At 43.9% G+C, this 20,921-nt stretch overlaps 1 protein-coding gene across 1 annotated transcript; it reads left to right on the top strand.

The window, feature by feature from the left end:
- Window positions 1-295: 295 nt before the first annotated feature.
- Window positions 296-10,617, top strand: LOC308428819 (N-acetyllactosaminide alpha-1,3-galactosyltransferase-like; the record flags this gene model as incomplete). Its single annotated transcript, XM_080927387.1, has 5 exons — window positions 296-369; window positions 1,242-1,274; window positions 4,073-4,123; window positions 5,921-6,064; window positions 9,915-10,617. The coding sequence occupies 5 exons, from the start codon at window positions 296-298 to the stop codon at window positions 10,615-10,617; spliced, it is 1,005 nt and encodes a 334-aa protein (XP_080783513.1).
- Between the last annotated feature and the right edge of the window lie 10,304 nt (window positions 10,618-20,921).

The following is a 20,921-nucleotide window of genomic DNA, read 5'->3' as shown; positions in this document are numbered from 1 at the left end:
CTCACTCTGTATACACGGGGTTTCCCAGAGCTCACTCTGTATACACAGGGGTTTCCCAGAGCTCACTCTGTATACACGGGGTTTCCCAGAGCTCACTCTGTATACACGGGGTTTCCCACAGCTCACTCTGTATACACGGGGTTTCCCACAGTTTACTCTGCATACACGGGGTTTCCCAGAGCTCACTCTGTATGCACAGGGGCTTCCTACAGCTTATTATTTATACATGGGGTTTCCCACTGCTTACTCTGGAGATACTCAACTTTCATCTTTTTCTTTTTCCTCCAGGAAAAGAATGAGATACAAAATAATCCTATTGCTATTGGTTTTAATGTCTCTCTATGCCCAGTATAGAGAATATCCTTTCAGGTACTGTGAAAACTTGATGTTGTATTCTTGCCAAGAATCTGGTGAGTCAGAAAGTTAACAGCATTGCCCCTTAGGGAAATCACCCCAATGCACAGATCCAAATATATATGAATTATACTCCGCCACTCTCCATAAAGAGATCCCTCTGTCCCAACGCTTTGTTCTAATGATATCAAAGACTTTTAAAGTATAGATACCCAGATGTGGTGGCAATACCTTCAATCCCAGCACTTGGAAGGCAGAGGCAGGTGGATCTCTGAGGCCAGTGTGTTCTATGAAGCTAGTTCCAGGCAGGACAGTCAGGGCCTCACAGAATACCTGTGCCCGTTGGGGTTGGGGAGGGCTGTAAGGGAAGAAGTGTGAAACTACCACTTACTGTGGAAGCAATAATGTTCATAAAAATATATGAACTGCTACTTGGAAGCAGGTGACATCCTCTTTACCACTGGTGACTTCCAGAGCAAAATGTATTCCCTCCATAAATGGGAAACAAAAACAAAGACTGCCTAGCTATTTAACAAGTTTCTACTAATGATGCTAACTGGTCTCATTTGTCTCTGAGCATTATTAGGCAGTGGATGTATTGTTTCCTAAATATGTAAAATGGTGTGGGGGGGTTAGCTCGGTGGTAGAACACTGCCCAGTGTGAACAACACCCAGTTCATTCTCCAGCATGGCAAGGAATAAATGAATGTATGGTACACGGGGCTCCCCTTTAATCGTCTTCATCATATTTCCTACATTATCTGAGCACTCAGTGATGCACTTCCAACAGTGCATTTTGAAACATTAGTAATAAGAGAGCTAGATGATTTGTGAAAATCCTTTGTATACATTTCAAAATCATACAGTGCTTTTTTATTTCCCCTAAGTATGAAGAAACTGCAGATGACCTATCAGTGCTGGTAAGTTTTTATTTACAAGTACGGTATGACTTGTGTTTTGTGGACAAAGTTGGTTGAAGGGCTTGTAGTATCCATGATCCATGCTTTCTGTGGTCAGACTAAATGAGCACCATGGGACAAACACATCTTGGTGATAACTAAAGTTGGAGTGCAAGCAACCAAAGGAAATACAGATGGGTAGTCAGCCATATTTGATGGAGGGCTAGGAAATGGCTAGGAGAAACGTACTAGCAGGAGACAGAGCCTGGGCCCTACAAACCTTTCCTCCTTGTAAGCTCTGGGCTAGCACACAGGTACAAAACTTGGTTGAAGACCATCAGAAGCCACACCCAGAATGCTTCCTCAACATGTCTATCTAAACATGAGCTAACAAGGAAGACACCAATAGACATGGCCAAGTGAATGGCAGGGGAAAGGAGGAACCACGAGACCTCAACTTTACAAAGAGCCACACACAACTAAGAGACGCTGAGCATGGGAGAAATAATCATTCCTAGGGGAGATCGCACCAATGGTTTTCTGATAGCAAGTGGTCACCTCTGAAAACATCCATACAAGGCCATGCGTTTGGAATACAGCAACAAGGGGATGTGTGGGAAGGTTGGAAAGAAGAAAGGAAGGAAGAGGAAAGGGAAGATGATATAATTATCATATAATCTCAAAAATAAAAGAAATGATAATAAAGGGCTCTCAGGAGATTGCAGTGGGTTTTAAAGCACCAGGATAAACAAGAACCTGTCCCAGTAACAGTGGCTAACGGAACTTTCAGCTGCTCATATGAAACAGACCCTTTCTCCTGGCAAAGATCCAAGGATTCAAATACTCAATGATTCAAGCACCCAAGGATTGCCCACTGCAGCAGAAGATGGAAGAGGGAATAGGTTAATATATTTCTAGGAAATTTAATTTATCTATTTCCTGATACAGGGTTTCTCTGTGTAGCACTCTGTTGACCAGGCTGGCATCAAACTCAGAGATGCACCTGCTTCTGCTGCTACCTAAGGTGTTGTCACCATGCCCAGCCCTGGAAAATGTATTTACTCTCATACTCTCCAACAATAATTCCTTCTATTATCATTAATTCTCCTAGGAATTTTTTAACCTAACATATCAATACCCACCATTCAGAGGCAATGGCACCCAGAGTTTGAGTTGTACATTATAGCTTGGTCACACCTTTGAGATAACCTTATGATACAACATAGCTCCATGCCTGCTTAGTTCCTCCACTCAGGTCTAGGGAAATGGGAGTGAGGTGAGGGAAGGGGATAGCATTTCAAATGTAAATACAGATAAAAATAATACCAATAAATAATAATAATAATAGATACTAATAATACTAATTAAAAATAACCCAGGTCTACCAGCCCAGGGATGGCACCACCCACAATGGGCTGGGCCCTCCCCCTTGATCACTAGTTGAGAAAAATGCCTTACAGTTGGATCTCATGGAGGCATTTCCTCACCTGAGGCTCCTTTCTCTGTGATTAACTCCAGCTTGTGTCAAGTTGACATGAAACCAGACAGTAAAATTGATTCCTTGTCAACGTGATACACAAACACATCACTATTGAGCCTCAACTCTCACTTTCTTATTCATCACCAAGATCTAAATAACCTTAAAAGTCCCACAGTCTTTACAAATTCTTAGATATTAAAGTTGCAATCCCTTTAAAATATTCAATCTCTTTTAAAAATCAGTCTTTTTACAATTCAAAGTTTCTTAACTGTGGGCTCCACCTCTTCCTTCAGGGGAGAATCACAATCAAACTCTAACCATCTAATGTCTGGGATCCACTCACGAACTTCTGGGCTTCTTCAAGGGCTTGGGGCACTTCTCCAGCTCTTCCCTTTGTAGCACACACCTTGTCTTCTAGGCTCCAGCTGACTCTTACACATTACCAAGTCCGGCCGCAGCAGGAGATACAGCCTTGGCTATCTCTGGAACAAAGCATCTTTGTGCTCTCAGAAAACACTTCCCTGAAGACTTCACCTCAATGATGCTGGTCTCTTCTTAATCACCACTAATTTCTTAGCTCCAGATGACCAGCATACAGGGTAGTGACTCCTGCTATGTCTTGGCGGTGCACACACGTCCAATGGGATACAAGCTATGAAAAGAGGCCTGGGGGTGAAATGACAGCATTGAACACTTCACTTGGAGGTGTCTAAAAACTCAAGACCTCCAGAACTCATTGGTTAAGTTCCTGGAGAAGTCCAAGTCATATGTAAAAAACCTGAAGCCACAGCGGAGTGCCAAGAAAATGTCATGTGGAGAAACCAAATGTCTCAGAGAAACCTTCATAAAAATGGTAGTTAGGTTTCAGATTAATATTCATCTAGCAAAGGAAATAACATCTCTTTCTATCGTTAAAACAATCAAACAAACAACGACAAACAGAGATAGAGCAAAGCTGAGGCAGCCAGATTTCTGTGAGTTCAAGGCGGGCCAGGGCTATATAGTAAGACCCTGTCTCGAGCAAAAGGAACAAAACATCAAGCAATTTAGAGTGAATTTGGAAGTGGGATGGCAGGAAGTTGAGGGAGCTATAAATTCTCTCGGAACTAGATGACTGTGCAAGAGAATAATGGAAAGCCACGAGGGCGGCTGGGTGGTCCCAGGCGGCTGGGTGGTCCCAGGCTGCTGGGAGGTCCCAGGCTGCTGGGAGGTGGGTTTCGGGCTGCATGGGAGCAGGTTCTGGGCTGCTGGGGGAGGAAGCAGGGTCCCAGGTGCCATTGCCATTGGCACTTATCAGGATTGCTCACTGTGAATTTTATATCTTATGTCTTTCTTTTAGGTCTCTGAAAAACCAACCAGAACTACAGCTCTCAGACTGGTTTAATGCCACGTAAGAATGCCCATCTTGCATCTGTGAGGTTAATCCACAAATGTTGACAGATTGCACCAGTTCCACTGTTGGGAGTGTGTGTGCCTGGTACCAAGGAGGCCAGGGGAGGGCACTGCATCTCCTGGACCTGGGGTTACAGATGACAGTGAGTCATCAAAGCGGGTGCTGGGAACTGGACCTGTCAGAGCATCAAGTGTTCTTAACCACTGAGCCATCTCCCCGGTCCCAACTTCAAGCAATCTTGCTATTTAAAATTTGATCTACAACTGTTTGCATCAGCTGAAATAAACTCATCTGCTATTGCATATACAAAACACACATATATAAAGTAATATGTCTATTTATGGTCATTAATCCTGCTTCCTAAGCTTGTGAGCAGTCTGACTACATCTTTTTTAAAAGATTCAAATTTTACATTGAAAGTGAAAACTAACATGTAAAAAGTGTTCTGAGTTGATTTTCCCTAACTTGCTGGCATGTTCTATCCTTCCCGTGTACAAGCCTGAAATGTAAAGCTTAGGGAGTCAGGATTCTGTCACTCAAAATGAAATTATTAATAGTAGTAGCCTGTTTCAGGCCCAATATGTTTCTAATTATATTGTGATCATCATTTTGAGCATAGAAAATTAGATGTGTCCAGGCACTTTGCATTCCAAGCCCCTCCAGAAATTATTTGGATTAGGGTCACCAGAAAATTCCATTCTAAATGTGAAGATAGGACTAAACCAGAGGAAGGTTTCATCCTCAGGAAAAAGGGCTCTGATCCTGAGCATAGGGGTAAATCTGCACACAGCATTCCCTGGCTTTCCTCTTTGTTTTCTACTTAACTGTGAGTGCATCCTTATTTAATGGTCTGGCCTGCTGCCTTCTTCCCTTCTCTTTCCTAATATATATACTTATATATCAGTAAGATATATTTATGTAGTTTTGGGATTTAATTTGCATATCTATACAACAACAATTAATAACAAAAAGGCCATGATTTTGAAAGAAAGTAAGGAGAGGGATATGGGAGTATATAGAGGGGAGAATGATAATGAAGTAATTATAATCTCAAAATGAAAGAAATAAAACCCTTTTGTATTTTATACATATGTACATATTTGTATATATTTTACCATATATATTAGGAAAGAATATAATATATTAATTATTTATATAATTATATATAAGTATATTATATAGAATATTATATACTATATAATATAGTGCTGTATATTATATTATATAATGTATATACACATTATATATAATATTTATATATAATTCATATACATGTTACATATCTTTTATATAAAATATATAAAGTTATATATTTTGTATTATCATTTTCTAATACATATGGAATTATATATGCATAACTTTAAATGATATGCATATGTGGGGTGCAGTTGTACACATGAACTAAGTGGCCTATTAGAGAAGGTTGTGAGCCACCACAGTACTGGAAGGTAAACTGGTTTTCTGGAAGAGCAGTACACACTCTTAAAGTCTGGGCCATCTCTTTAGTCCTTTCTTCCTTTCTTTTTCCCTACCTTCCTATCTATTTTCTTGAGACCTGGTTTCAATCTATACCCCATTCTGACATTGAACTCACAATCATCTCATCTTCCTGATGATCTGATATGGCCATTTCTGATACAACGCTTCCCTAGTTTATCAGAGCTGTCAAGACTTTGTGTTGGATATAATGGGATGCTGCCTTCAGATGCAAGGCACTAGGCATTATCAGTATCCCTCTTGATGTTTTAGGGTTAACTCTTTTACTTTATAATTCTGTCTTTCTTACAAATACAGAATGGACCCTACACACGTGCGCATGAGAGCTGTGAACTGGTCAGCCCCGATTGTGTGGACTGGCACTTACAATGAATCAGTCTTGGCAAATCATTATAAAAAGCATCCAGTTACCGTGGGGTTAATCGTGTTTGCAGTGGGAAGGTAGGTAACATCAAGTATCTTTTAAATTCAAGCTTTTCATTGTAGAAAATAGGAGACAATGTACGGAATTTATAATTTTTCTCTCTAAGCTAATTCTTGCCGTAATTCACAACACCACCACTCGCTTCTTGGGATGATCTGAGTCACACAACACAGTCTTCCCTCCAATATTAATTTCATGTTTTTTTTTAACAAATTGCCTTAATACAAGTGCATACCAATCTTCATTATCTCTGTACTCACCCCAGGGGTTTCCTACCTCCTATGCACACCCAAGTGATAAGTGACAAACTCCCACTAAGCTGTGGGACTGACTGTCAGAGAAATACAGCAAAGTAAGGTAGCTAACCTGATTATATGCAGCAGGTCTTCTATGCTACATTCTCTGAGCACTAATAATAATGCTTTTAAAAGGGGCACATAACAATCATCCAGTGATCTTTAAAGCAAAAACAAACCTATGTCAAATTCCTAATCAAATAGAAAACCAAGGCCATAAAACCCAACTATCTAAAAAGGAAAACAAATGCAATGAAAATTTTCCACTTAGATAGAAGGGTGCAGACACTGGGCTGACCTACTGTCTTCAGAAATGCTGTAGACAATAAATATTGGCAGAAAGAGAGAGAAGAAGGGAGGGAGGAAGGAAGGGAGGGAGGGAGGGAGAGAAAGAGGGAGAGGGAGGGAAGGAGGGGGGAGAGAGAGAGAGAGAGAGAAAGAGGGAGAGGGAGAGAGAGTTGCATTCAGTGAAATTAGGACACATTGCAAATCAAACAAGAAACTTGCCAGGTATAAAATATGAACCATCACATTGTGAAGACATCAAATTTGGCATAAGTATGCAATCTGCAGATTTCAGCCTCTGTACACAAGTCCAAAAACCGAGAAGAGTTTGAAGCGAACAGTGGAAGGCAGGGGCAGCTCCACAGTGACTGCTCAGGAGAGACAGGCTGATTCTTGGCATCTCTGTTCAAGGCTAGCAGACCTTTCAACAGCGTTGTGACTTAGCAATGCCTCTCTCTTTCCTCATACATCCTTTCTAGTGTACATTTAATATTACAAAAACACATAGAACCGTCCACCCAACAAACGTCCTTTCCATGCGTGCGAAATATTCTTTGTGGTTGACCATGTTTAAATCAGGAGTTCAAATAAGTAAAAAAAAACTGAAATCGAACCAAATGCCATATGGGAATAAAAATTTCAAAAATCAATTTTAGGATAAAACGAGGAAAACCCACAAATATGTGAACATTGCATTGAGCAATACATTTTTTTAGTTTAGCGTACAAAATCATGGGTTTCATAATTGTACAGTATGTCATTGCACTGTGCTCAAACTCACCTCTCATCTTTCTAGTTCACCATCCCACTCCACTATATTCTAATTCCGAATATGAAATAAAATAAGCCATATTTATCTTCTCCATTATCCTCTCCCATTTTTCCCTCTCCACTCCCATCAGCCCCTTCCCTCTTTCAGATCTTTCCACGTGTGCACCACTACCTACATTTCTTTATTTGCCCATCTGCATGGCACGATCTTAAATACCCAGTAGGTCAAGACTGAAGATGGAGTCAGTTCGTAGAGCCTAAGAACCTGGAGCACATAAGGCCGTAGGTGACCTCCAGCACTTCCGGAACAGGTCATGCTGGGTCACAGCTGTAATCCCAATACTTGGATATGGAGGCAGAAAGATTAGAAATTCAAGGTCATCCTTGGCTATACAGAAACTTTGAGGCCAGCCTGGGATACATGTGATTCTCTCAGAAAAAAAAATGAGGGATTTCCTACTTCTCATGAGTCCCTAGGCTTGAATTCCACAGCCACACATGCACATATACTAATAACCACACGTGCACAATACATAGCACATATGGACACATACATACCACATGTGCACAATACATAGCACATATGGACACACACACCACATATGCACATATACATACTAAATATACACGCTTACCATATATGTACACATGCCACACATGTACACATATATACCACACATGCATACACACACCACACATGCACACATACACACCATACATGAACACACACACATCACACATGCACACACACATCACACATGTACACATACACACTACACATGCACACATACATGTAGATAGGAATACATACCCTAACCTTCATTTTAAGGAGCTGGATAGAGAAAACAAGCTAAGACAAGCTAAAACAAATAAATAAATAAAGCCAAATTAAAACCCAACTTAGTCCTTTACAAAAGGTATGTAAAGTTGACAAACCCTGAAAAAAAGAAACAGATTAGGAGAAGTCCTGATAAATACTTGGTAAAGACCCTTCCAACCCGCCAGTGGCAGAGTCTCAGAGAAACTAATGCAGACCAGAGGAGACCAAGTAGCTGTCAGGACCGAATCAGGACTAAACCCATCCACCATGTGTCCCGGACCGAATCAGGACTAAACCCATCCACCATGTGTCCTGGACCGAATCAGGACTAAACCCATCCACCATGTGTCCTGGACCGAATCAGGACTAAACCCATCCACCATGTGTCCCGGACTGAATCAGGACTAAACCCATCCACCACGTGTCCGGGATTGAGTCATGGCACTTGAAGTGGTGCTTATGAGATAAGCCTGGGGAAATTAGGATGCAGTCTCTAGTTTAGCTGATAGAACATCACACCTGACGCTTGCCTCATATTGTCCGAAGCACAATGGCCGCAGGGATGGGAGAGCAGCCGGACAGCACGTGGATTGGGAGCGCTCGGCATAGAGGGAGAGCTTCCTGTAAATTTAATAACACTCAAAAGCAGAGAATTTGGCTTTACTGAAAAACACCTGTGCGGATGTCATGTGTATGTGACCTCAAGACTGTCTCTAATTGTGTGTCCCCCTCCAGTGTGGAGCTAAGGAGACCGGGTGACTACACCTTCATTCTCGGATGCCGTGTGTCAGGGTTTTAAATGATAAATTAATTGGACCCTTTAAAAAATGTTTCTCACCACCTCGTATGTAAAACTTCATGCAAACAGCTAACGGGTAAAGCACAAGGCACCCAGGAGATGTTAGACTGTGTTTCCATGAGGGACGCAGATTGCCACAGAGGAAATTCGGGCCACGTTGACTTCTTTGGATTTGAGTGACAGCATCCAGCACGGTGCCACACCAGTGATTCTTCTCATGGTTCACAAATATTAGATTTGACGAGTTACAGCCCTGTCTCCTGACCACTAGTGATATTTATCATTAGCCGATTTCCCACAGTGCAGATCACTACCCAGGGCTCAGTTCTAAGGATTGCATAAGCATTGCTGAAGCGGAACCCCCACCCCGCGATGGTTTCCTTTCCTCTGTCGAAGTTACCGATTCTATTCATCACTGGAGACTCTCTTACAGGTTTCCAAGAGTGGAAATGAGAAAATTGTGTTTTCCAGCTGCTGCCTTCATAAGCTTCATAATACAAAATGCAGGCGACAGTGCCAACTGCTAAACCGACTGTGTGCATAGCTGACTACGCACAGAAGTGCACAGCAGCCTGTAGAGACCCCTCTCTTTCTCCCCGCGTTGCCCGGGCAACCCTGAACTCTGGCTTTCCCTTTGCGCAAGGCTCAGAATGAGCCTCCTTACCTCACTAACGCTCATTCCTTCTCCCAAAGAGCCTCTCTTTCGTTCCGCAGTCTGCAGACCCTGCTAAGGAAGAGAGTAAATACCTTCACTTCCTCCCATACCGCTCAAAGAGAATAGCGGATATCTGGGTGCTTAGCTTTGGTGCTGGATACGCTATGTCCAGGCGACTGAGATGCATGCCTTCCACCAAAACTCAAAGACGAAACTCAGCAGCTTCTTATTTATTTTGCAGATACCTTTGGTTCTACCTGGGTCGCTTTCTGGAATCTGCTAATAGGTTTTTCATGGTCAACCAGAAGGTCATCATTTATGTCTTGCTGGATGACTTTTCCTACATGCCGTGGATAGATCTGGATTGCCATCGGACACTCAAGATTTTTAAAATCAAACAAGAGAGGAGGTGGCAAGATATCAGCATGATGCGCATGAAGACCATCAGCGAACACATCACAGCTCACATACAGTATGAGGCTGACTATGTCTTCTGCATGGATGTGGATCAGATATTCAAAGCCAAGTATGGTCTGGAGACTCTAGGGGACTCTGTAGCACAGTTACATGCCCATTGGTACAAGGAAAGTCCAAACAAAGTACCTTATGAGAGGAATGAATTGTCAGAAGCTTACATAGCCATGGGGGAGGGGGACTTTTATTACCACGCTGCTGTCTTTGGCGGCACAACCACTCAGGTCCTCAACATTACCAAGGAGTGTGCCAAAGCCATCATGAAAGACAAGGAAAATAACATCGAAGCAGTTTGGCATGATGAAAGCCATTTAAACAAGTATTTCTTTCTCCATAGACCCACTAAACTCTTGTCGCCAGAATACTGCTGGGATTTAAGTCTTAATAAGACTCCTGACATTAAGAGTGTTAAAGTCATCTGGAATTTTAAGAATTATAAATTTCTTAGAAGGCACCTGCAATTTTTATAGACATTCCTTTGCATTTCTGAATTGGGGGGGGTATCAATTTCCTTGGAAAATTAGCACCTGGCATATTCTGACAATAAAAAAAATCATTACCAAGTGCCAAGCCCAGCAACAGAGAACTTATCTTCAGCTCCCTTTCATTTTGAATGACGTAATAATGATGTAATAAGGAATATAGCAGCCACAGAGATGAAAACAGAAGGACAGATAATTTCCCATCTGTGCCAATGTTGCAAGTGTGTGTTAGTTCAGGATGGAATGGAATAGATTCTGGAACTAGAAAAGGAAACTAAGTATCCCAGATGATGAGAGTAGGTGCTGTTGTGGCTGCTTCCTTCAGATTGTTTGTAACTATTGCTATCTTGAATCAGAGAAGCTGCGGAAACCCTCACAAAAAGGGGCCCATTAACATTCCCTCATGGGAGGAGGAAAGGGCTCATGAGATTCATGAGGCTCCTCCCTGCTTCCCTGAAGATACATAAATGATTAATGATTGCTGAAAACAAAAGAAGCTTTTTGTTAGTAACTAAACCATAAATTGTCCATGTTGCCATATGTAACAGCAATAGACTCTTTGCTTCACTAAGAGACTAGAGTAGAATGGCTTCTTTGGTCTGTTGTTACCACCCTTATCTGGGATGAACACATACAGACTTCCTAGGAAAAGTCCCACTTGGTGAGTCTTGGCGCTGCGGTTGCCTGGCTTCTGTTAGGCTGGTTAATACATGCAGCTAAGGCTGAGCCTTCTGAGAGAGCAGAGTCTTCGGGGACCTTTCCCCATGGCATGTGGCACATGTGGTATGCCTTCTTGTTCTAGTGGCAATTCTGCAGCCCCTGCTATAGATAATGCTTGCAACTGAGGCAGAGGAGGAGTGCCCATGACAGGGGATTCTAGAGTGGACATCTTTATGTGATGTGAAATGGCATGGCTTCTTGATAGAGTGTGCTTTGAGAATGTAGGGATGCCCCCAAAGTGGCCAGCGAGCTAAAGACTATATTGACATCCCTGAAAATAGCACATATGGGGTAAGAGTGTAGGCAGGCTACGGTCTCTGCTGTGTGTGACTAGATAGGTGACCAAGGCTAAGCTGTTTGCCTAGAAAGACCTTGCTTGCATAAGGGAGAGGTTACAATAGGAAAGGAACATGAAGATGCTGCCCTCTGCCTTAACCTCTGGTTTTTCAGTAAATATGGAGAGGGGAAACAGAAAGGAGAGGACAGAGGTGAGAAAATTCCCCATGTGTCACTTCTTTAGTTTTAAATTGTTATTGTTTATTTACTGTGTGGTGGTGACCGTGTTGTATGTATATGTGTGTGTATGTGAGAGAGGGGGAAAGGGTGGGAGACAGAGTGAGACAGAGAAACAGAGAGACAGAGAGGGGGAGAGAGAGAGCAACTAGGATGCAATGTTGTGAGTACAGAAATAAGATCTCTCTTTCCACAGTGAGATGGATTGTATATGCTTGGCCCAGGGAGTAGCACTATTAGGAGGTGTGGCCTTGTTAGAGTAGGTGTATCTCTGTTGGAGTAGGTGTGGCACTGTGGGTGTGGTCTTTAGGACCCTCAACCTAGCAGCCTGGAAGCCAGCATTCTGCTAGCAGCCTTCAGATGAAGATGTAGAGCTCTCAGCTCCTCCTGCACCATGCCTGCCTGTATGCTGCCATGTTTCTGCCTTGAGGATACTGGACTGAACCTCTGAACCTGTAAGCCAGCCCCAATTAAATGTTGTCCTTATAAGAGTTGCCTTGGTCATGGTGTCTGTTCACAGCAGTAAAACCATAAGACACACAATGAATACCAGGATTAAACTCGGGTTGTCAGGCCTGGGTGACAAGCATCTTTACCCACTGGGCTGTCTCAATACCCCACATCTAACTTTTAATACAGTGAAAGGGAATATCCAGAACTCAGTTTTAATAAAATAATATTAGGATCTATGTTATTCAGAATCTAATAAGGACATCTGGGTATTTAAAACAAGGCGTTTCTAGGTTAAGATTACAATGATGAAATTATTGCAGATTTAAATGTAATAACAAGGAAACTGAAGTTGTACTGGTCCACGGGGTTAGAAGGCACAGAGAGGTCAAAACAGGGCCACCAGTGATAACTCATTGTCCTATGGACCAAAGCTGTCCAATGCAAGCTAGACTCACAAAGAGGCTTCCCTTCAGCTTTTGACTCTCTCTTTAAGCTCTCCAGTGTCGTTAGACTGAGAAGTTAAACTGTGGAGAGCATTTTTGGCACCTCTGGACAGCTGGTGGCCGGGTAATATTAACTTTCCAGGACATCTTGAAGCTGACCATAGGCAGGAATCTGGCTTCTGTGCTACGCCCTGTAAGGGCTAGAATTAAGCACATTTACATCTGTAGCTCTAGGCAGAGCCCCTAAGATAAGGCTATAGGGAAATACAACCACATCTGAAGTTCAGGGCAGAGCCCTTAGGAATGTGGCATAGGGAAGTACTTTTACATTTGAAGCTCCAGGGAGAACCCTTAGGAATGCAGCTCAGGGCAGGGCAGATTTCCCGGATGTAGGCACAGCAGTATCCAGTTTTGTCTCTGACCTCCAGTAAGAAGTTTATAGGATCTTTGATTGTTAACTTGCTTGTTCCTGGACTCAAAAATGATGTCACCTTTTTGCATGTAATTAAAGTGACTTAAAAAGAGGACGGAATAAACCCGGCTTCACTTCGGCCATGAGGTTTCGGCCTCAAGTCTGGCTGAAGTCATGCTGCAGCTTTAACTAGCCACGTCCTTTTTCTTTCAGTCCTTGCTCTGGCTCTGGGGAACCTGTTGATTGTCTGAGCTGGCCAGCCTATCTTTGTTTACCCCTTTAAAACGACTAATACTTATTCTATGCATATAGGCATTTTGCCTGCATGTATGTTAGGTGCTCCAAGTGCATGCAGTTCCCACAAAAGCCAGAAGAGGGCGCGGGATCTTTGGAACTGGAATTCTGTTATTAGCTCCCATGTCTTCCAAGTTCTCTGGAAAACCAGCAAGTGCTCTTAACTGTCTTTCCATCTCTCCAGCCCTTGTCCTTGCTTTCTTTATGCTATGTTTTTCAATAAATAAGATAATATAAACAGTTATGAGAGCAGTGCTTGGAACGTGAAAAATGTTTCATGGGGAATGTCCTTACCGTTATTATGGGTTTTTACAGCGGAAGCCATATATGAGCAATTTAATCTGTGGTTCCAAAGATCTCTCTCTCTATCTCTCTGTCTCTCAATCTGTTTCCCCCTCCCCGCCCCTACCCAGGGTAGCCAGACTAGCCTGAAACTCATTTTTGTTGCCAAGGCTTGCCTTAAATGACTGAGGCAATCCTCCTGCCTCAAGCTTACGAGTGCTGGGGTTACAGGTGTGAGGCACCACATATGGCTTCTTAAGGATAATTTAATCAGCTGTTTTCTCTGTGTTCTACGGGGTGGTAGATACCATAGATACTGATTTCTGAATGCTAACCTATTGCTTTTATATTTTAGTTACATCTAGATATAAACAAGGCCTGACAAGCAATTTGATCTCGATGTTTCCTATAACTCCTCCTCCTCTGGCACCAAAGCCTCAATCTCTCAGGGCACTGAAATGTTCTGATTCACTTAAACAGAGAAGACTTTGCGAGCAGGTAAAGTGAAAGGATTCGATCACCGATTGTCAATAATCTAGCACAGTCAGGAGGAAAGTTTTGGCCCTCCTTCACAGCCAGAGTTAGTTAGGAACAATCAATCTGTGCTGTGTGGTCATGTGATGATGAAGAACAAGGGAGGGTTTGCCATTGAGGATGCTTCTGGCCAGCGTGGTGAAAACATAAGAACCCTGCAGAATCTGAAGCCACTCACATCCTAACCCTGTGTGTGTGGCACCATAGCCTTCACACCCCCAGACCAGTTCTTCCCAGAGTCCTGTTCCCATCCACGGGTCACTGACCTGTGCCTGCTGCGGGCATGAACAGTGGCTCCCACACACGCGCAGCCCTCGCAGATGCGCACCTCTGCCGAGCGCATTAACTACAGCCGGAGCAAAGCAGAGACACTGAGTCGTGATGTCACAGCCAGTAGTTAAGGTTTCTATCACTGTGGTAAACAGCATGACCAAAGGCAGCTCGGCGAGGAGAGGGTTAACTCCAGTGTGCAGTTCCACAGCACAGTCTGTCCCTGAGGGAAGTCACTGCACCAACTGAAGAAGGGAACCTGGAGGCAGGAGCTGAAGCTCAGCCCGTGCAGGAGTGCTGTGTACTAGCTGCTGTCTGTGGACTGCTCAGCCTGCCTGCCCACACCACAAGGACCACCAGCCCAGGGCAACCTTCCATATCAGCCATCCATCAAGAAACTGCCCCACAGGCTTGCTCACAGCCAGTTCAGTTGGGGCATTGTCTCAGGGTCCATCCTTCTAAATGATGCAAACTCACCTCCTAACCCTACCCAGCTTGTGTAAAGCTGACACAAAACCAGCCAACACTCCAAGCAGGGTGGCTCATACCCTGTCATCTCAGGCTTGAGAGGAGGCTTTCCATCAGTTCAAGGGTAGCCTGAGCCACTGTGTGAGACCCAGGCTCAAAACAAACAAACAAACAAACAAACAAACAAAACAAACCCTCAACAGAGGCATTATCTAATGGGAATGTTATAAAAAACAGAATATGTGACATTTATGGGCTTTCATGTTTTTATTTTATGTGTATGAGCATTCACCAGTATGTATGCATGTGGACCGTGTGTAGCCATTGTCAATGGAGGCCAGCAGACGGTATCCCCTTGGTCATGGTGTCTCTTCATAGCATTAGGAAAGTTACTAATGGGAATGGCTTCCACATCATAAGTCTAACACTGTGATACAACATTAGTCTTACCTCAGGGCACAGTGCTTTGATTGTCACAGACTCAGAATGTTCAAACCTGCTGTGTGGTGTGGTGATTTGATGGAGAGGTTCCTCTTAGGCTCATAGATCTGGATGCTTGGTTACCAGGCAGAGGCTCTATTTGAACAGATGAAGAAGTGTGGCCTGGGTGAAGGAAGTGTGTCAGTGGGGTGGGCTTCGCTCGAGGTCTCAGAAATCCAAGCCACGTCCAGAACCACTTCCTGCTGCCTGTGGATCCGTATGTGGAACTCTCAGCTCCTTCTCCAGCACCGAGTCTGCCTGTGTGCCGCCATGATTCCTGGAAAGTGTTTAGTCAGATACCCAACATGGTGCTGTACTCCTGTTATCCCAGCGGGAGGGAGGAGGATGAGATGCTCAAGGTCATCCTCTTGTAACTAGTGAGTTTGAGGCCAGCCTAGTTCACAGGAAACTAGTTTTAGAAGAGACACTGACCTGACCAATAGTATTTGATTCCATCTGAAAAACAGTCCAGCTGGGCATGGTGGTGCATGCTTGTAATCCCAGCACTTAAGAGAAAGGGACAGGTGAATCTCTGTGAGTTCGAGACCAGCCTGATCCTAGATGGCAACATCCAGGTTAGCCAGGGCTCTGTTGTGCAACCTTTCAAAAGCAAAGCAGACAGGAGCAGGTGCAGTAAGCATTGCTCTTATTACTCACACTTAGTGTGGATCCTACTTACTTAAACTGCAAAGCATCTTGTACAAAGGACAATATTGATTTTCTCCATGTGACCCACCAGGCTCCTCAGGAATCAGGGGGTGGACTGAGAAAGCTGTGTCCTGTGCTCTGTAACACATTGGAGCTGATGTACTTGATGGATGAGGACAGGTTTTGGGTTGTGTGTCAGCAGGCTGAGTGTTCAGGACACTTGTAGTTACAAGTTTACTTTCAGCTCACTTCTGCATGTTTATATGCGTGAGTGCATGCATGCATGGTTTGTGTGTGTGTGTGTGTGTGTGTGTGTGTGTGTGTGTTGCCTCAAAGCTTGCATACACAAAACAAGCAGGGTCTGGATCTCGAATTCCTGCTGAATTGAGAAACCTTTCTCTCAGTGTGTGCCCTCCGGGCTCCAATGGCCTTCCTCATTCCTCCAGTTGTTTCTGCTTCCTTTCTGGGACCCATAGAAGTATGGCCTCAAGAGATTAGCCAAAGCTTGTCGGCATCCTTGATGTTGTTGGGAGTCTTGGAGGTGGTAGGGACAGACCAGAGTTCCAAGGGAGGTTCTCAGTCTGTCCCTGTCACCATTTTGAAAAGTTGCTCCAGTTTGGTTAAATGATGACAATTGCCCCAAAGCACACTGGGTAGCCTTCCAGACTTATTTTCCTAGATTCCTGACAGACCCACTGCAGAACCACTGGGAATGGCTAGCCATAGGAAACGTCTGTCAGTCGCTGACAGTCCTTACTCACTACTCACCCCTTCTCTGGTCACTCCTAGCAACATCCAATATCTGGCCAGAAGAAGAAAAGTTTGACCTCCTTTCTGGCCCTATAACTACCCCAGCTTGTGTACTGGCTCTCATTCTTACAGATTCCCTAGCAAGGTCTTTCCCCAAATCAGGGCCTACATTGTCTTCAGTTGTTGTTCCCTGTTGTCTTTCCTCCTTGAGGACAAACCACTCCCATATCCCAGGTCTCTAGCTGTATAGCAGGGCGTGGCCACTCCCTGCCTAGTGAGCTTGGAGGAATGTGATGGTTGAGAGACACGGAGGCAGACCACCCAGGTTGAGGTCTATGTTCTTGTATCAAGTCTGCTTTCCCCATTCTCCCAGTACCCTTCTCCTACTGCCCCCTACTTCCCCACCTCCCATCTCCCCATCCCCCAACTTTGCACCCCAACAGACAAGGAGGCTTTGAGCAGTCACTGATTGACTCCTCCACTAAGATGGAAACCTTCTGTAAGTAAGGCAAGCTACCACCAAGTGTGCATTAGGTGCCACTGGGGCCCTATCTGGGTCGGTTGCCATGGTAATTGGCGCACTTGTTGCCAGGCTCCAGGAGTATTACCTTCTAAAGTCACATCTTTCTACCCACTGAACCCACCCAACCCCAACCCTTCTCCTCTTAACATATAGCCAGGCTAGCCTTGAACTCACAGTCGCCCAGAGTCCTAGAATTACAGGCATGTGCCACCCTTCTCCATTCAGCAAAGACTCTTATGCTGGCCAAGTGACTCAACAAATAAGAACACCAACTACCAAGCCTGCCAACCCCCACGCAAGGAGAAACTGAGCCTTACAAGCTGTCCTCTGTCTTCCACATGCATGCCATGTGTGTACACATACCAGTGTGTGTACTGGAGAGTGTGTATGAGCACACACACCACACACACACATACACACACATTTATATTATCTTGAGATAGGATCTCACTATGTAGCCCTGGCTGAGCCATTTCTCTAGGCTAAGACTTTTTTTTTCTCCAGTGACTGGCCTTTTCTATCAGAGTTTCTATATGTGTGTGAGTCCATATTTAAATTTCATTTTGTTCAAACAACCTATATATCTATCTTCAAAGCCATAAGGTCTTGAGAGCTGATTCTTTTAAGTATAACATTATAAAAAATCTAATAGAAAAGAAATAAAGGCTGGACTCAGTTTACATAGAATATAAAAACTCCAAACCATGGGATGGCACTCCTCACCAGGATAATAAATAAAAACCAATATATTCACAATGAGTTGATTGATATGATTAATATAAGAAACAATTCCATGATATTTACTTAAGGTTTCACCTTTGACTAAGAAATGCTACTTCTAGGAATTTATCTTGTATAGGAACTCTAGGAAGTGGGAGGGATGGCTCAGTGATTAGAGCACTGACTGCTCTCCCGGAGATCCTGAGTTCAAATCCCAGCAACCACATGGTGGCTCACAACCATCTATAAAAGGGTCCGATGCCCTGTGTCTGAAGACAGCGACAGTGCACTCACAAACATAAATGAATCTTTAAAAAATAAAAATAAGAACCTCTAGGAAGGATCCTGCAGATTTGTGTGACACCGTCACAGAGAATGTTTGCCAGCATGGCATTTCCTGGAGCCCGCAGAGGCACAGGCAGAATGCCTGGCAGTAGAAAAAAATGGCACACAATAATATTTGTGAATAAAATACAGCTCATTCATAAAAAGTAGTGAGATGCATCTGTGTGAAGTGCCGTGGGATGGTTTTCCAACTCCTCTGAGGGAAAAGCGGAAATGGCAGGAGTGTGTTTAAAATGGTGACATTTGTGGGCCTCTGGAGAAGAAAAGCCATGCATTTAAAATATCTGTGCCTGCATGAACAAAGAGAAAGATAGGGAATGAAATCCGCAAGGCTCCTAACGGTGTCTAAAACTGGGGGTAGGGAATAATGTCAAGAGTCAGGTGCTAGGCAGAAGAAGACTCACTGTGCCTCAAATCTTATACTGAAATTTTTTAATCATATATTTGCACATATGCATCCGTCTACATCTTTTTCAATAGCAAAAACAAAATTAGTTTTAGAGGCAAAGGGGAAAATAAAGGTACTTGTAATCTCAAATTATGTGTGGCTATCTCATTGTGAACTTGTAATAACCATGATCATCTTTTAATAACCTGAAAATATGTTATTTCTATAGTCATGAAAATAAGCACCATGAAAACATCCTAAAAAGGAATAACGTGGGGCCAGCTCTGCCTGTGGTAACAATGTCTAAAGAGCATGGGAAAATAGTTGTAATTTTTCTCTGTCATCCACACACAAACATTATCCAAAATACACTTCCATAAATAAATATCATTTCTAAAAAGGATAAGGAAGCCCGGGGAAGCCCGGTCCAGGCTTACCATCCCTGCTGCCATTCAGGTCCTGAGCTCTGAGTTGGTCCTCTCCAACTTCTACTCCACCTTCGAGCTGCTGAACCAGTTGTCATCACTGAATAGGGCCCTTTCTAGGTCTGCTGGCTGGCCCCCAGCTTGGAGATTCTGTGGTTTCAGACTTCACAGTTTGCAGGGCTGTGAGATGGGGCAGCGCAGGATGAGAGTAGGCGGGGCAGGATGAGAGTAGGTGGGTCAGGTGAGAGTAGGCGGGGCAGCTGAGGGTGGGCGGGGCAGGTGAGAGTAGGCGGGGCAGGTTCGGGTGGGCGGGGCAGGTGAGAGTGGGCGGGGGAAGTGAGAGTACGCTGTGTTCAGGCTACAAGCACAAAGGAAGAGCTCCGTGAGCCTAAGGGAGGCCAAGATCAAGGGCGGGGAGGTGTGTAGCAGCTTGGATGGAACTCACCCTGCCTACCTGAAACATCACCCTGACTCTGGGCAACAGCAAGTTATCTACCATGAGTCCCGGCAATCATCCAGAAACCAGAACCCTTGAACCAGACCAATGAGAGAGAACTAGAGACTGACTGGCAATGACAAGTGTGAAAGAAGACTGTCACCACCATAAGAATGTCTGCGGTCTATGCTGCCACCTGAAGCTACATTGATGTCTGTGGGTCATGTTACCATCAAGGGCATGCTGATGGGAGTGGCTCGAGCAGCCATCTGAGGGTGTTGATGTCCCCAGTCCATGGTTCATGCTGCTAACAAGGGTCATGTCTGGGTGTGGTCCTTCTGTGGCCAGGGACTATGTTGGTTTGTGCTGCTATGTGGGTGTGTGTATTGGGGGGCAGGGTATGTTGATATTGGTGTCCTTGACTGAAGTTGCTACTCCAGGTCATGTTGATGTTTTTGGACTGTGCTGCCACCAAGGGTGTTCGTAGCCTGTTCCTCGGCAGGGGTTGTGTTGATGTCCACAGTCAGTACTGCCACTGGATGTCATGCTGGGGTCAGTGGCATGTGCTGACTCCACGTGGATGTCATTGTCTGATCTCCCAATGACTGTAAAGGACAAGAAAGAGACTTTTGCAATGGCATCAATGACTTTAGACTCACAGCTGAGAAAGAGGGACATAGAAGGCTTTAGTGACAACCCCTATCCCCACCTTACCCACCCCCGAAAAACCTAACAGCCTAAATAATAAACCATTAAAAATTGTGATAAGGATGCTGAAGTGTAGCCCTCCACAACTACGGGCTTCTGGTGGGGGTGGTGGGGACTAAGTTTTGGGTTTTTTTTTGTTTTTTTTTTTAAGGGTTTGGCTATTGGGAGTTTTGCCATATTCGGGTGAGGTATAGGCCATACAGATTAGACGTGTGGGTCTCCCTCCTCCTCCTCCATTCTTTTTTTTTTTTTTTTTTTTTTGATGGGGAGGTCAAAGGGTAGAGGGTGAACCTAGGAGGACTGGAAAATAAGTGTATGGGATGTGTGAAGTGAAATTCCCAAATAACTAACCAAAGTATTATTGAAAAAAGATAAGAAAAACAAAACAAAACAAAAACTCAAGTCAAATTTTAAAAAAAAAACTTTTTAAAGGTATTCAGATTAGACTAAGTTCTATCTTTGGTAGCCATAAAACATGGT

Source organism: Micromys minutus, assembly GCF_963924665.1.
Source record: "Micromys minutus genome assembly, chromosome: 13".
Taxonomy (NCBI): Eukaryota; Metazoa; Chordata; class Mammalia; order Rodentia; family Muridae; genus Micromys; species Micromys minutus.
This window is presented reverse-complemented; position numbering and strand designations above follow the sequence as displayed.